General features: G+C 57.8%; 2 protein-coding genes across 11 annotated transcripts in view; one reads left to right on the plus strand and one right to left on the minus strand.

The window, feature by feature from the left end:
* Positions 1 to 8,315: 8,315 nt before the first annotated feature.
* Positions 8,316 to 13,709, plus strand: AANAT (aralkylamine N-acetyltransferase). Of its 4 annotated transcripts, none has more exons than XM_034639879.1 (5): positions 8,316 to 8,844; positions 11,583 to 11,661; positions 12,038 to 12,275; positions 12,572 to 12,726; positions 13,089 to 13,709. In XM_034639879.1, the coding sequence occupies exons 3-5, from the start codon at positions 12,113 to 12,115 to the stop codon at positions 13,392 to 13,394; spliced, it is 624 nt and encodes a 207-aa protein (XP_034495770.1). In that variant the 5' UTR covers positions 8,316 to 8,844; positions 11,583 to 11,661; positions 12,038 to 12,112; the 3' UTR covers positions 13,395 to 13,709. The 4 variants fall into 4 exon arrangements, with proteins under 4 accessions (XP_034495770.1, XP_034495769.1, XP_011224097.2 ...); XM_034639878.1 differs by lacking the exon at positions 8,316 to 8,844 and adding an exon at positions 10,271 to 10,659; XM_019800360.2 differs by lacking the exon at positions 8,316 to 8,844 and adding an exon at positions 11,144 to 11,212.
* Positions 13,710 to 14,160: 451 nt separating this feature from the next.
* RHBDF2 (rhomboid 5 homolog 2) overlaps positions 14,161 to 16,492 on the minus strand; it is a 24,713-nt gene continuing 22,381 nt past the window's right edge. For 5 of the 7 annotated variants that reach the window (XM_034639874.1, XM_034639873.1, XM_034639877.1 and 2 more), the window contains 2 exons: positions 16,177 to 16,330; positions 14,161 to 15,493 (listed from right to left, as the gene is read on the minus strand). In XM_034639874.1, coding sequence (XP_034495765.1) covers positions 15,074 to 15,493; positions 16,177 to 16,330 — 574 coding nt within the window. In that variant the 3' untranslated portion in view covers positions 14,161 to 15,073. The remainder of the gene's footprint in view (positions 15,494 to 16,176; positions 16,331 to 16,492) is intronic. The other 2 variants (XM_002919866.4, XR_004619396.1) reach the window with 2 other exon arrangements.

Raw genomic sequence — 16,492 nt, forward strand, 5'->3', positions numbered from 1 at the left:
GCCCGTGCTATTTCTCAGCCCTTTTTGTTGCCCCCAGTTTGAGCTCCATCAGAGTCCTTTTAGAAGGCCTCGGTACATTCCTCCCCACCTCACTCAGACCTGAGATGCTCCAGTCAAGGTTTGAGGTTTGACTCCTTCCCAGTCCCCGAGCCCCCAACCACAGTCTGCACATCCAAGCTGATGAGTGGGGTGAGCTGGGATGGGAGCACTGGCTTAGTTTGTATTTTCATAGTTGCTGAAGGAAAAAAAAAAAAACCTTCATTCCCCAGTGGAGAAACCCCTCCTCTCATGGCCCCAACACCCAGCCCTTCTTGGGGAATAGAGATTCTTCTCAGGGGAATTTTGCTTATTTACAAATACGCCTGCAAGAAACTGAGCCGGTCTGGCCACTCCCCTTGCTAAGGGGCTGGCAGGGTACAGGAGGCAAGAGGGCTGGCAGCAACATGAACTGATCTCTGGGAAGCAGGCCCTGTCTTATCCCTATCTTAAGCGGCCACTGGGTTTAAGAAGTGTGCATGAGCCTCAGGGCCTCACACTGCCCCATGGGGAAGCCCCAGCCTGCTTGGCCTCTCCAAGCTTCCCTGTAGGAGAGAACCTAGATGGACCCAGAGAGTGCGTGTTTGGAGGCTCTAGGGTGCGTTCAGCACTGGGGTCTTCAGCTAGGAAGGTGGAGTGGGAGGGGAGCTTCCCCGGGGAGCCGTCCCACACCCCCATCGCTAGCCGGGCGAAATGCCCCTGCCTGAGCCTCCAGCTGGCAGTTGCTCAAGAATCTTGGGCTTTTGGAATTAAAGGGGTCCTTCTTGCCCCTGGAGCCTTACCCCTTTTTGTGTTGATGCCCTGGGAGAACCGTGGGATTTGCCCAAGATCAGCCTGCAGTACAGTCAGGATCAGGACCCAGATGGGCCAGCCCTGAGCCGTTCTCACTCCTGACTCAGGAATGGTTGCAATGCATGGAGCAGACTACTTTGTGCTGGGGCACCAGTGAAAAGGTTGAGCAATAAGTGAGAGCCCAGGTTTGGCAGGTGCACCCAGTTTCCCTCCTTCCTTTGGGTACGGGGGCCAGGGACAGCTCATCCACCGGACCAGCTTGAAGAACAATAGTGCTGCAGTCACTCCACCATCTGCCCTCTTCACCACCAGCTCCCAGATCACCGGGGCCTTCTCAGCACCAACTCGTGGGCACTTCCTGGATGACCAGCCAGATGTTACAAACCCATTTTCCCCAAACCCATGTCTTCTCCCAGACCCCTTATCCAAGGTGATGGCAGCATCACTTACCTGGGTCCCTAGCTGGCCACCTGAGGGTTAACCCTTGATCTGAAGTTCCACATGTGATCGAAGCCCAGGTCATGCCCCCTCTACCCTCTTTCCAGCCCCTTCCCCCCAGTCCAGAGCTTCTCCACTGGGGGCCACTCCAGGAGGAGGTAGGGTGGTGCCATGGCTTGGAGTGGGGGTCCAGAATCGATGGACCTGGGTTTGAGGCCTGAGATACCATTGACTCACTATGTGACCTTGGGCAAGCTATTTCACTTCTCTGAGACTCAGTTTCCTTTCTGTGAAATAGGAGTAATAATAGTACCCACTTCCTGGGGCTGTTGGCAGTGTAACTGGCATGGTGAATGTATGGTGCCTTGGCGTGAGGCCTGTTCGGTTAGTGGGACCTGATAAACATTACCTGCTCTTATGAGTTCATTCCCATCTCTCGCGCACACCGCCACCGTAGCCCCCTTACGCTACCCCCACCACCTAATCCATCCACCACCTCTTTCCCAGGGACATTGAAAATGCAAACAGGATCACCCAGCTTCTTGGCTTACCATCTCTCTGGGCTTCTCCTGGTCCAGCAGAGGATGACACAGGTAGCCCTTCCAGAATTGATCCCCAATGCCTACCTCTAACCCTGTCTTCCAGCTCTACTCCCTGCACACACGCCCCATGCGCCAGCCCCGGCTGCTTCCTCCAGGACCCCAATTTTTGGTGCCTGGTGCCTTTTCACTTGTTCACCATCTGCCTGGAAGTTTTTATGCCTCAACTTCAACTCCTGTTTCTACCTAAAGAACTCCTTTTCATCTCACAAAACCCAGATCGGGCCGCCTTATCTGTGACGTCCTCCAGGCACCCCGTTCCCAATTATTCACCCCACTCACCTGGTAATACCTGTGCGGCTGTATTGATTCCCCTCTGTGCATCCTTCTCCACCTCTGCACCCCAGCATCCAGCACAGGTCTGACCCGTAGTGCGTGCTCCAAAGGTTTTCGTTGAGTGAACAAAACCAGCCAACCTCTCCCAGTGGTTCAACATGTGTCAGCCAGTCTCCGGGACACCTCTGTCTGTCCTCAAGTCCCCTGCTCTCCGTGTTTCCAAATATGGAGAGGAACATACACATATGTGCACGCGTGCACGCACACACACACACACACACACACACTGGTTCTCTCCTCGGCCTTCAGCCTCTAGCTCTGTGTTGTCTCTAACCCCTAACCACACGTAGCTCTTGAGCACTTAAAATGTGGCTTGTCGGAATTGACGCGTTGTAAGTGTAAAATATACACTGAATTTTGAAGACTTGTTTGCAAAAAAAAAAAAAAAGTCTAAAAATATCTTCTTAATTTTATATTGATTACTTGTTGAAATGTTAATACTTTATATATATTAAGTTAAATAAAATATAGTATTAAAATCAAGCTCACCTATTTCTTTCGGCTCTTTTTCACGTGGCGACTACAAAACTGAAAATCCCATTACGGGGCTCACGTGACCTTTCTATGGGACCGCAGGGCTCCAGATGCTCCGGGAGCCGTAGGTCCCTTCTTTCTCCAGGAGGTGGCGATCCCTCCCTGCCTTTGACGCCTTCGTTTCGGAAAGGTCTGGAAGGTTCCTGAGGAAACAGCCTGTGTCATATGGCAAATATTGAACCCCAAATAAGGATGGGGCGCCGCTCAGCCATGTGGTGAAACCAGCCTCTTTATGCAAATGAGACTTCAAAATAAATCCACAGGAAGTCAAGAAGCTAAATGCCATCCTCCTCAACAGAAGAATCAAGACCTAACTTGATAGGCACCTACTCTGGGGGGCACATGCCCCACTTTCAACCTGGTCTCTGTGTTCCTGGGGTTTATAAAGCCTGTCGGGGAGATGGGCGTCAGTGGATACTGTGTGCGCAGCCCGAGTCCACCTTCCGCTCCCAGGAGCCCTTCCCCCAGCTACCAGGCACTGGCTGCCGAGCATCACGGCTTTGGTGCCTTTCCAAGGATTGTCCTTGGCTGAAAGAAGGTGCCTCACCCATCCAGTGACTCTCCTTAAGGAGGAACAAAGCCTGGCCCTCTCACCTCCATTCAAGGTAGCTGGGAAGGGGCGCCCCAGCTTCAGAGATTCTCCTGGGATCAGCTGAGGTCTCCACTGGAACTGGCTCGTCTCGGTTAAACACCCTCTGCCCACCTCTGCTGACCTTGCTCCCTGATGGCACCTCCAGTAGACGTCTTCGTGCAGATCTGAGTCTTTAAGTCTATTTCCTGGGGAATCTGACCCATACCCATTGGTGCCGAGTGCGGTTCTGGGGAACAGACTCTAAATGGGATTCTAGAGCTGGATCAGCTGCCTGGCAGTGAGGATCCCCACCAGTAGTGGGGCGTGTAATATTCTGGGCCCAGCACACTACAGTGTGCAATCATTACAACTCTTGTGGGCAGTGAACCAGTGGAAGGAACTGGGGCGGCGGTGAACAATCTCGGGCCCGTGTACCATAGGGGAGAGCGGTCATTATAAGGACTATGTTGTTGGGGCATGACTCTTGTTGGGGGCGGTCGCACTGGAGAAAGACAGCGAAAAGCGGTGGGGGATAGGTCACCAATCGAAGGCTCAGTATAAAAGCCAGAGGGTCTCCTTGGCAGCATGTAAAGAAACTCACCTCCTGAAGTTAGGGAACAGAGAAAAATAGAGAAGCAGGTTCCGGACTTAATAGGGGAAGCAGGGCCCTAGAAGTGGTTGAATCCCCAACCTTAGTGAGTCGGCTATGTCAAGGAGAACCCTAACTGGGAAGAGGGGGGACTCTGAGACATCTGGGGAGATCGGGGTCGCTGGACTCAAAAATCTCAAAGCACCAGCTTCTCCTTGAGCCTTCTGGACCCTCACAGCCGTGGCCCCCTCCTGTGTGGCCCCCTCCTGCCTGTGAGAGGTTAGTGCTTTCTCCTTGCTGGAAGATTAAACTCCTCCCTGTGAGACAGGTGCCAACCCTCCCCCCCACCCCAAGGATCTACGCCGTCTCCCCTCTTTGTACCAGATCCAGAGCTGGGTCTAAATGACAACTTGACTTGCCTGGTAGAGTGCTGGGCCACCGGCAGGGAGAAAGAGGCTGTACCAGGAAGGGGCTGCAGGTCCCAGCCAATGGTGCCGACAGGAGCTGGGAGAATGTGGGACTGGAGTCAAGGATACTGGATCAAGAGAGGCAGAACATTAAGTCAGACAAGGCAAGTGTGTTGTTCTGGGAACACTCTTCCCCGCCACAGGATTTATCACCCTGGCAAGGCCCCCGGAAGTTGGCGCTAGCATTCCGCTAGGGCGCTCTTGGCAGCTTGGCGAAAGAGAGCCAGAGCACCCTCCCCTTGGCTGGCAGGATTGCCCTTAGCTCAGGAAGCTGCCTCAACCAAGGTCAATGCAGGGCGGACAGGTCTGCCCCCTGCCTCAGGCTGGGTGTCTCTGCAGGGCTTCCTGGCTCCCATGAGATGGGCTGAGGCCTCGGTGGCAACCGCATCATCTCAGCTGCCTTCCCCTCTGCCCGAGGCTGCTTCCCCGGCTCCCCAACAGGGGCTGCCCCTGAGAGGGCTCCCCAGCGAATCTCCTGAACCCAGTCCTGCATCTGGGCTTCTGTCTCCCGGGGAACCTGCCTGTAACAGACGAAGGTTGAAAAGGTAAATACAATTAGGCAAAATGTGCTCAGTGCCAGGTGTGCAGGGCAGACTTTAGGTCCTGGGAAAGAGTTGAGAGACAAGTCACCCTCAAAACCACCCAAAAACGCAACTGGTCGCACAGACGCCATAACAGAGAGCTGCCTTCCCTGCCTGTTTTGGCCTTTCAGCGGCTCTGCGTGGAAAATTGGGGTCTCAGAAACATCATTAGAGTGTCTCTGGGCCCTGTGTCTCAGGACCTACCTCTTTGTCTCCTCCAGGTGGGCTCCCCTGGGCCCTGCAGTGGGAACCGGGCAGTTGTCACATTGAGGGGAGGAGAGAAGAGCAGGTGCAGCCCCAGGTGGGAAGCTCCCAGAGGGCCCGGGCCCAGGGGGATGCTCACTGCCACACCAGGCCAGGATATGCAGGTTGCCCGAGTGGCTGCAGGCTGGGCGCCAACGCAGGTGGCGGGGGGGTGGGGGAGGGAGGGATAACATGGGGGATGTGGGGAGTCGTCTCCAGGCCCCAACCATGCCAATGGGCCAGTGTTTCTTTAACAGATGACCTCTGCTCTGCCGTGACCTCTGCTCTGTCACCATGAGGCTGCTCCCTTGCATCTGGCCTCCCTACCCACCCCTCTCTCCTAAAAGGCTCAAAGGCCACCAGGGGCCTCCTTGTTAAGAGCATCTGAGATCTCTTCTCCATTCTGGCTGCATTTGACACTGCTGACCGCCCCATCCCTTGGATTCTGGGACATGTCTTGATCCTCACCCTTCTTCCTGCTAATGTCTCCTTCCCCCCCTTAGAGTAGACATCCCTTAGCTTTCCCGTGGCAACATGCAGCCCCTCAGAACACTCTTCCTATACTGAGACCTCCGTTGTCTACTCGATTGTGAGGACAGCCACCTCTATGCCTGTCATCCTCGCTGCTTCAGATCATTAGTGGGATAGGGGCTCAGCCAGGTCAGAGGTGAGGCTGTGCTGGGACAGGTGGGGGGTTAGGTAACATGGCCCTCTGGAGGGGATCTCTGTGTGTTCTGCACAACTTGGCTCTAAACTATCATAGAATGCTCTGGAGCCCTGAAGCAGGAGCCAAGCCACAGGCCGTAGTTTGTTTGGGACCAAAGAGCCTTGTGGGAGAGAACTGGAGCCCAGCCCGCAGCCGTCATTCAGACATGCGTGGACCTGTCTGGTGGACTGGGAGGCCAGACCGGAGGGAGTGATGGTAGCACCCCTAAGGGGAGCCTTGCTGGGAGAAGTGTGGTAGGGAGGCCAATGGGCAGAATCAGAGCTGGGGAGCAGTGGTTCTTACAGAACCCTTTCCAGGGAGCTGGCGCTGAAAGGAGAAGACTGGCTAAAAAGCAAAACTGTATCAACGGGGGCTCCAACACAAAGCACCCTAAGCCGATGGCCCCACGCGGGACATTGGTTACACTGACTCTAATCAGATACACAGCTCACCTCTGGTCCTGCTGTGGGAGCACCTGCGATGTCCCCAGTGATGCCTCTCAGATAGTTGGTGCTCTCCTCCTGCACCCTGAGCCTGGACAGAGCCTCAGAACCTGCCCCGGGAGATGGTGTTCCAAGGGCCACCGGGGGCAGAGGGCACTCGAAGCTGAGTCTGTGCCTCTGAGGAAAGTCCATTCCCTCCAGGGGCCCCTGGTGGGACCCATAGTGTCCCAACCGCATCTTGGCAGAGCCTTCCTGTCATTGGCAACAGTTCCGGCCCCGGGGTGGGGGGCTCTTGGTCTGTTTTACACGCTAGAGTTCCGCCAAAGACTCCACTTGCAAAGCGTACGTGGTGTGAACTTTGCTCTGCGCACGTGGCTAGCGGGGCACACTCTTTCCCTACAAGGAAGAGAAATAGGATAGGATGCCAAATTACAGTTCAGAGAATGTGCACTTTTTCTTTTTTAAAGATTTTATTTATTTACGTGACAGAGAGACAGCCAGCGAGAGAGGGAACACAAGCAGGAGGAGTGGGAGAGGAAGAAGCAGGCTCACAGCGGAGGAGCCTGATGTGGGACTCGATCCTGGAACACCGGGATCACGCCCTGAGCCGAAGGCAGATGCTTAACGACTGCACCACCCAGGCGCCCCGAGAATGTGCACTTTAAAAAAAAAAACAAAAAACTCCACACCAGTGTGGGGCTCAAACTCATGACCCTGAGATCAAGAGTCACATGCTCTACTGACTGAGCCAGCCAGACGCCCCTAAACATTTCTTTTTAAATCTGAAAAGAGTTGACGTATAATGTTGCATTAGTTTGAGGTGGAAATCAGAATTTTGGATAAACAATTTTTTAGTAAAAGTATGTCCCAAAGACTTATACTTACAAAATTATTTGTGGGGCGCCTGGCTGGCTCCATCGGGGGAGCATGCAACTCTTGATCTCGGGGTGGTGAGTTTGAGCCCCACGTTGGGTGTAGAGATGACCTACAAATAAAAATCTTTAGGGGCGCCTGGGTGGCTCAGTTGTTAAGCGTCTGCCTTTGGCTCAGGACGTGATCCCAGGGTCCTGGGATCAAGCCCCACATTAGGCTCCCTGCTCCCCTGGGAGCCTGCTTCTTCCTCTCCCACTCCTGCTTGTGTTCCCTCTCTCGCTGGCTGTCTCTCTCTCTATCATAAATACATTAAATAAATAAAATTAAATCTTTAAAAAAATTGTTTACCTGAAATTTGAATTTCACAGGGCTTCCTGCATTTTTATTTGCTAAATCTGGCAACCTCATTCACAAGGTATGTACATCTCCTAAGGCCACTCTGTTGGTCAGATGAATTTGATGACAGCCCCTGGGGGAGGATGCCCTGGTGTCAGGACCCAGTTAGTGCCCTGAAATGCCTCAGCAGTTTATCCCTCAGCAACGCTGGGACTAGAGACACATGCAGTCACTCTCAATGTTGGTGTTTGACTTTTTTTTTTTTTAAGGATTGCATTTTTGGGGCTCAATCGGTTAAGCATCTGACTCTTGGTTTTGGCTCAGGTCATGATCTCAGGGTCCTGGGATCAAGCCCTGTGTCAGGCTCCCTGCTCAGCAGGGATTCTGCTTGTCTCTCTCTCTCTCTCTCTCTCTGCCCCTCCCCCACTCATGCTCTTTCTCTCTCTCTAAAATAAATAAATAAATCTTTTTTTAAAAAAGATTTTATTTTTAGGGGCGCCTGGGTAGCGCAGTCGTTAAGCGTCTGCCTTCGGCTCAGGGCGTGATCCTGGCGTTCCGGGATCGAGTCCCACATCGGGCTCCTCCGCTGGGAGCCTGCTTCTTCCTCTCCCACTCCCCTGCTGTGTTCCCTCTCTCACTGACTGTCTCTCTGTCACATAAATAAAAATAAAATATTTAAAAAAAATAAAAAATAAATAAATAAGTAAAAAAGATTTTATTTTTAAGCAATCTCTACATCCATTGTGGGGCTTGAATTTACAGCCCCAAGATCAAGAGTCATGTGCTCCACGACCTAGCCCCCCAGGTGCCCCTTGATGCTTCTCCTAATTTCACTGTAGAGGGTGTCCTTCTCTCTGTCCTCGTCACCCCCGTGTGCCCCTCATCTCTCTCTTTTCCTCCCATCGTTAACGGTGCTTTGTCATGTTCTTCCAGTTGACCAGGATAGATCACCCTCCCTTCCCTTCCCTTGCCCCCCCTGAGGGGGTCAGATTCCCCAGTTTAGCCACGTTTAGTATAATGTCTTGTTTTGTTCTCCAAAGTTCCACCTGTCTAGAGGTGTTTTCCAGAAAGAATAGGGCTGTAAGGTGGTCAATCGAGAGGCAGATTCAATACCCTGCTCTTCTCTGACAGGCCATGAGGGGGCGCAGTGGAGCCACAGGGTCTAAGAAGGACCAAGAAGGCCTTTTCCTGAGACCTTGAGGTCAGAGGCAGAGGTGCCCAGCCCAGGTCCGGGACATGTCCCGCCCTGACCAGGCTCCAAAGTCAAGCCTGAGGGAGATCTTCTGGTCAGTCCTGAGAGGTCAGTCGTAGGCTCCCGGAAGGGCAAAGACAGGAAGGGGCTTGGTTGGTAACGGCTGGGGTGGGAGGCATGGTAAGCTCTGGCAGTTCTGCTGGGCCTCAGACACCAGAGAGGCCCTGGGAGGAGGGAACCCTACAGATAGGAGTGTGGGTGCGGTGGGCATCTGGGCTGGGCTGGGGTCACGCCCATGGCAGAGCCATGTAGGCAGAGCTCCGGAATCCTGGGCAAGAGCAAGCGCTCCTTCTGCAGTTGGATGGACAGGGCATGAGCGCTGCTGTGCGGGTGTAGAAACCAGGCCCTGAGAGGGCAAGGGTTCGTGGGCTGGGGGACAGGCGTGGTGCTGGCAAGGGAGGAGCTAAGGGCTGCGGGAGGGGTGTGGGCTGAAGGGAAAGAAGAGAAGCCAAGGCAGTCTGTGGGTCTGAGGGCCTGGAGGGGGTAAAAGGGAAGAGCGGGAGGAATCGACTGGGGCTCGAGGTTCCCAAGGGAGAACTCACACCAGCTGCTGATGCGGGCGCTGGGGGCTGCCCCGGCCATGGGGTGGAGCCAAGGTCACTGGCAATCAAGGAACTGTGGAGCGGACCCATTCGGTGGAACAATCTCCGGGAGAGTTAAGGAAACTTCAAGCAGAACAAACACGCAGAAGTGCACGAATTGGCAGCCTCAGGAGTTGCCACCACCTCCGTCCTTCAATTTCAGAACTGAATGTTGGGGGCGCCTGGGGGGCTCAGTCGGTGAAGCGTCTGCCTTCGGCTCAGGTCATGATCTCAGGGTCCTGGGATCCAGCCCTGCATCGGGCTCCCCACTCAGAGGGGAGCCTGCTTCTCCCTCTCCCTCTGCCTCCTCCACCCCTCGAGCTCTGTCTCTCAAATACATAAAATCTTAAAAAATAATAATAATAAAAGCACTGCATGTTATATTACCAGAACCCCAGAAGCCCCCCTTGGGCAGCCACTGCCTCCAACACACAGAATAGGACAGAATCTGTGGACTCGGAACCACTCTGGTTTGGGGGCCACTTTCATTCCCTGCTGCATTGCTGAGGGTCCTCGAGGTCGTTGGCCCTCATGGTGGGATGAGCTCCATTTTGGGTCTATTCCGTAGTCCCTTACTGCTGATGGTCATTTGGGCTGTTTCTAGTTGGGGAACCTTCTAGATCTATTGCTGTTCAAGTGGGGACTGCGGGCCCCAGGGCATGAGTCCAGCTTTCGCAGGTACTGCGAAGTCTTCCAAGGTGGCGGCCGCACCCCCTCGGGGTTATTTAAGTACCTCAGGGTAATGGCAGGTGTGGGAGACTAGGCGGGTACCAGGGGGATGGGAGGAGGGCATGAGTCGTGGAGGGCCTCTTGCTTGTTTGGGTTGGTTTCTGCTACAGGCGACCAGCTGGAATGCAGGAGGATTTGACTCTCACTTTTGGATCTGGGGACTTTCTCCAGAGCGCTCTGGAAAGAGGTTACACCCATGGAGGAGGTCATTTATGAGGGCAGGGTGTAGAGGGGTTTGTCCGATGATCAGTGGCTTGCCTCTATCTACACAGCAAGGTCTGAATACCGCCTGCCTCTCCAGTCTCGCTGGCTCAGTAGACGGCACATCCCAGAGCCAGATTTGGGCACTCCCTCCCAAGGCCGATGGGTCGCTCCCTGGCTCCCCCCGCTTTGGTAGACCCTGACTTGGGGACACCGTCTGATCGATGGAACTGTGAAGACGTGTCCTGGACACTTGGAAAATCCACGGGGCCTAACAGCCCTGGTGGTAACAGTGTGTGCTTGGAGGCACACTGGCGGTGCCCCCAACGACCTGCTGGGGAGCTCTAAGCAGGTAATTCAGCGTCTCTAAGCCTCAGTGTCCTCTGTAAAATGGGGTTACTCCTCATGGGGTGGGGCTCTCACGTGGATGAAAGGATGTTCTTACCTGAGGCTCAGCTCGTAGCAAGGGCTACCAACGGTCCGGTCCGTAGGTAATGTTTTGGGGCTGCAGGAGCTGGAAGGACCCCCAGAGGTGGGCGTGTCCAAGCCTCTGGAGCACAAAGGGTGAATGCGGCTGGGCAGGCAGAGCCGGAACAGGGATTAGAGCCGGACCCCTGAGGTTTAAGCCCTGTGCTCTTCGCCCAGATTCTGGGCCCTCGATCAATCCCTGTAATCCCCTGGGCATCCAGAGTGTCACTCCGATGTCTGACCCTCAGCAGGGGGGGGGACAGGGCAGGCAGCGGCCCAGCCCTGCTGGCTTTGTCCTGCTGGGGTAACACGGAGGCGGGGCAGGGATTATAAATCTGGGAGAACATCACATGTTCCCCAGTGACACCTGCTGCCACCGCCCGGCAGCCTGGAGTCCCAGATTGCCCGGGCCCCTGCGCCTGCAGACGACCTCCAGGGTGAGTGGATCTGCGGTGGGAACATTGGGCCCCTGCTCAGAGTCCTCATAAGTGGTCCCCCCATCCTCCCACCCCCGGCTCCTGGCTTTAGGAGCAGGAGCCACCCTGCTCGGGGCTTCTGGGCCTGGGGAAAAAAGGTGGAGGAGGGAGGGCAAGGCAAATGTGAAGAATCTGCAAGAGCATCGTGGGAGAGAGAAACAGAGTGCCATAGGGGCACCGTCAGATGCCCTCCAGGCCCGCTCCCCCCTACCTCCTCAGACTCCCCCATCCTCCCGATGCCCTCATGTGTGCGTGGTCCAGTGTGAGGCCATCTGAGTCAACGTGAAAGCTCCTGGAGGACCCACTTTGATTAAGGGTCTTTTTCTCCAAGGCCGACGGCGGAAGCTGCCTAAAACGCCGTAGCCACAGCACCCTACGCCCAAAGTACTGGGAAGGCCCCTCCTGGGCAGGTGAGACAGACCGACCCACCCCTCTCATCGCTGTGTTAGACGTGGGCAGTGGTCACCCCTCCCACCTTGGGCAGCAGTGTTGGGGTGCCTCCCGTTCCATGGAGCCCTGCCCACCCCGTCCATCGCCTCCTGGGACTTAAATGTACGTGGAGGGCAGTGAGGCCAGGATCGGAGGGTTGGAAGGGCCGATCCGCGGGTGCTTCTGGCTGAGAGGGAGCGATGGGGAGAGGGCACCAACATTTATAGCCCCCAGAAGCCGCACCGGGACTCGCCCAATCCCAGGTCCCTCTATGAAAGAGGCAAGGTGCACCCTCCCCCTGACCTGCCCCTATTGGAGATGAGGGCCGGACCCCTGACCCTCACTCCTCTCCAATAGGTGCTGGAGGGCCCTTTTAGGCGACGAAGGCCACTTCTGAAGTTGGGGCATCCTAAGGAGGCACCGGCAGCCAAGATGTCCACACAGAGCGCACACGGCCTAGAGCCCGAGACCTCGGACCTGCAGCCTGGGATCCCAGAGACCCCAGGCCGCCCGCGGCGCCACACGCTTCCTGCCAGTGAGTTCCGCTGCCTCACTCCAGAGGATGCCACCAGCGTGTTTGAGATCGAGCGCGAAGGTGAGCGGGCCCCCCCAAGGGTCTGAATGCCGACCTCCCCCCNCCCCCCCCCCCCGCATCCTGCAGCTGCCCCGTGGAGAGGAGTTGTCCCTGGTGGGAGCAGATTGGAGGTGTATTTCCCTGTGCATGCACGTGTGTTCAGGAAAGCGGGCACAGGAACAGCCCCGAATCCTGTTTTCTTGCGGGAGAGGCGGCCGTCGGGTGGTGGGGGGAGACCCCACCCAGGCTTCTGAGCAGATGCCTGGTGCGCAGTGGCCAGCGGCCAGTGACGTCACCCTCCGCGCCTCCCCCTGCAGCCTTCATCTCTGTCTTGGGCATCTGCCCCTTGTATCTGGATGAGGTCAAGCACTTCCTGACCCTGTGTCCAGAGCTGTCGCTGGGCTGGTTCCAGGAAGGCCGCCTCGTGGCCTTCATCATCGGCTCGCTTTGGGACCAGGAGAGACTCACTCAGGTGAGGGCAGGATGGGGCTGGGACGCTCAGCCTCTGGAAAGCCTCTGGAAGGGAGGCTGCCACCCTCAAGCCCTGGCTTCTCGTGCTCAGAGGGAGGCGGAGGAGCCCAGGGGCTGGAATTTCTTCCTCTGGTCCTCTGCGGGGTCAAAAAGACTCACCTCTTCGGGGCTCAATGGCCTTCATGAAGGGCCCTCCATGGGGTGGAGGGTAGAGTTCCCAATTTGGGGCCCTCCATGGGTGGGAAGGGAGCCCCATTTGGAGGCACTCAGGAGACACTTGCTCTCGGCTGGGTGGGGGTAGCTTGGATGGGAGGCAGGGATGGGCAGAAACAGATCTGGACTCACGTCCCTGCCGGTTCCCAGGAGTCGCTGACGCTGCACCGGCCCCAGGGCCGCACTGCCCACCTGCACGTGCTGGCTGTGCACCACGCTTGCCGGCGGCAGGGCAAGGGCTCCGTGTTGATGTGGCGCTACCTGCACCACCTGGGCGGCCAGCCGGACGTGCGCCGGGCCGTGCTCATGTGTGAGGACAGACTGGTGCCCTTCTACCAGAAGTTCGGCTTCAGCCTCGTGGGCCCGTGCGCCTTCACGCTGGGCTCGTTCACCTTCACGGAGCTGCAGTGCTCCACGCGGGGCCACGCCTCCCTGCGTCGGAACAGCGGCTGCTGAACCCGGCGCCCTCCGACCCGGCTGCCGCCCCTTGGTGCCCACAGCCACGTGCTGGGGCTGCGGGGAGGCGGGCTGGGGGCTCCCAGCGTTCCCTTCTCTCCCCAGCCCGGGCTGCATGCAAACTGTGCCGAGGTGGGGCTGGGTTGGTGACTGGGGACAGCAGGAGGTGTCCTGAGACCCGCCTGGTGACACGCTCACCCCCGGAACCCGTGGTGGGCCCTCCGGGCAGGCAGCCTCCTCGTCCTCACGGTGCCTGGTGCTCGGAAGGTCCTTATTCTCCCCAGCCTCAGGGATTCCCCGTCTTGTCCTCAGCCCCGGAATGGGGGTAGCTAGGAGCAGGGAAGTGCAGGGGCTGCCTCCCAGCTCCCCCCATGTGCCCCCCTCCCCTGGCCTCAGACACCCTGGGTCCCCTTCCCTCTAATAAAGAAGTTGTGCTGCATAAGCTCTCAGGTGGCTTCCTGTGTGGGTGCGGGTAGCGGGTGAGGCACAGTGAAGGGACGAGGGCTATGCCTCCCCCCACTGTCTCTGGCAGGGCAGCCCGCCCCTCGCTGCTCCTGGGGTCCAAGGATTTGACCCGGCCCTCTTAAGGGACCCCCTGAGGCTCTCCATGGGACCCCAAACCTGATTTCTGGTCCGACCAAATCCCCCACGAGTTTTCCACCATCCCTTTGGGTCCAGGCCCTGCCCCTGAGCTCATGGCTGACCGCCCACCAACAAAAAAAGTCCCAGCTTTCACTCTGCCAGAGCCCCTCAGGTCAAAACATGATACTTGTACAGAATATCATTTAATACATTTGATACATCATCCATATAAAGTTAGCGTTACTTTTAAAAATTAGAACCATGATATAAACCAGTAAAAAATGGGCCTGACACAGCCTTAGGCAACCCCCAGGAGCAGATCCTTGAGGTGGCCCAGCAGGGGTGAGGCAGAGTGGGGTAGGGCCAGCCTTCTCAGAGCCAGCCCCAGAAGGCAGAACACTGACTCGAAGGGAGGGCCGGACAGACAGAGAGGGGACAACCTCTGTTCGCAACGATCGAGGGGAGGCCCTCAGCTTCCCAGCCTCGCTATGTCTCCGTGCTCTTTCTTTGCCCCAGCCCATGGCAAAGCCTTTCCCACGAGTCTGGTCCAGGAGCATTAAGGGCAGGCTCACCAGGCCACTGCTGAATGAGGGGCACGGGCTCACAGGGCAGGGAGGTGAGGCCGCGGTGAGGCAGGGGTGGGAACCTGGCGGGAACCCTGGCCATGTCCCAGTGAAGGCACACCCACAGTAATGGGGTGTGTGTGTGACGGGAAGGCAGGCACCAGCAGGGGCTGAGGGGGGAGATCGGCAAAGCCGAGGACCTTGGGAAGGAGAGCAGCTCACCCCTCGGCAGGGGTCCTGCTGTCAGGGGAGAGGCGGGAAGCCGGGGCCCGAGTCCCCGTGCTGCGGAGAAGCACACGCTCGGAGGGTCCCCCAGACTGAGGAAGGGCGGCCTTGCTCCCCCGAGGAACCCGCCTTTGTGACTGTCATGGCGGAGTCAGCATGGCCTGGTGGAGGGAGGGCCGGGGCCCCTGGCAGCGGGTCTCCGGAGTGCAGGGTGGGGCGCCCCGCAGACAGGCAGCCGGTCCCAGGCCCGGGCCCGGCGCCATCCGTGTTCTGTGGGCCGCAGCGGCGCCCAGCCCTGCCGGGCAGGGGTCAGTGCAGCACCTGGTCCAGCTCGTACTTCTCGCAGAAGCGGCTGGTGAAGGGGAGGCAGGTGAGATACTCGACCCAGGGCCAGTTGATGGGGTAGACATAGAGCCAGATGACCAGGGAGGCGAAGAGGCCGGCAAAGACCAGCAGCGACACCAGGATGAGGGCCCGCTTGCGGTACTTGTCGCTGGTGCCGAAGGTGATGTAGGGCAGGAAGGCGAAGGCCAGCAGCAGCCCGCTGAGGAAGCCGAAGATGTGGGCGATGTTGTCAATCCAGGGCAGGAGGCCGCAGATGAAGAGGAAAAGCACGATGGCTGACAGGTTCAGGAAGGCCTTCCAGGGCCGCTCCAGCAGCTGCCAGCTCTGGAAGAGCTCCACGAAGAGGCAGGCGAGGAGGCCGAACTGCGACCCCGCCGGGCCCACCTGGGGCAGAGAGGGGGGGAAGCGGTGTCACTCCTGGGTGCCAGGGGGGAAGCCGGGGCGCAGCCAGGCTGCAGCACGGGGACCCCGGTCCTCCTATGGTCGGGCTCCTCCCAGGGGTGGGGACCCGGCCGCCAAGGCTCCTGGACCAAAGCGGGGCCTGCTGCACCCACGCTCTCTGCCAGCACGGAGGACCGACTGCGTGCCCAGTGTGCGGTCTGTGCAGTGAGCAGGACGGACAGGCCTACGCGAGGCTGCACACGGTGGGACGGCAGACCCCGAGCGAGCCGAGGGCGTGGGGTTGAACTGATCGAGAAACTGTCACTGTCTCTGCGGGTCACGAACGTTTGCATGTTGGAGATTTCACCCAGCTCAACCCACAGCTACGTGACATGCGGGTAGGCAGGCAAGGGTCACAGTCACGAAGAGAAATGAAGCAGAGAAGGGGAACGCAGTGACGGACAGGGTCTGGGGAGTCTTTCTGGAGGTGATGCCCGAGCATGACGCACTGGCCTCGCTGTTCCCTTGCTCCCGGGGATTAGCGGATCAGCCAGTAAGCCCACGGCTTAGCCGTCCATCTGCTGTCGAGCCTGGCCCGGGAGGGGTTGTGTGTCCCTCAGCAGCTCCGGGGGGTGGGGGGAGCGCGGGAGCAGTGAGCCCTCCCTGCCCGTCCCCCGAGTCCCTACCTCCGCCCGGTACGGGAGGAAGATGGCGCTGGCGAGGTTGCCGGTGATGCCGCTGAGGACGAAGATGATGGCGATGCGGTGCCAGCCGGCCAGCTTCTCCAGGTCCCGCAGGATGGTCATTTGGAAGACCACAGACACCAAGCAGTGCACCACGCTGGGGAGGGGGCACAGCACGCGTCAGCCGTCCCATACCTGCCCCCGGCTGCCAGCCAGGCCTTCAGGAGCCGTGGGGTCTGGCAGGCCGAGCCGGCTGTGCCCTGGCCCGGGAGTCCTCCTCCACGGGCCCGGGGGTGGGGGGCGGATGGCACAGGGGTGG

Source organism: Ailuropoda melanoleuca, chromosome 13 (assembly GCF_002007445.2).
Source record: "Ailuropoda melanoleuca isolate Jingjing chromosome 13, ASM200744v2, whole genome shotgun sequence".
In the NCBI taxonomy this organism is placed as follows: domain Eukaryota; kingdom Metazoa; phylum Chordata; class Mammalia; order Carnivora; family Ursidae; genus Ailuropoda; species Ailuropoda melanoleuca.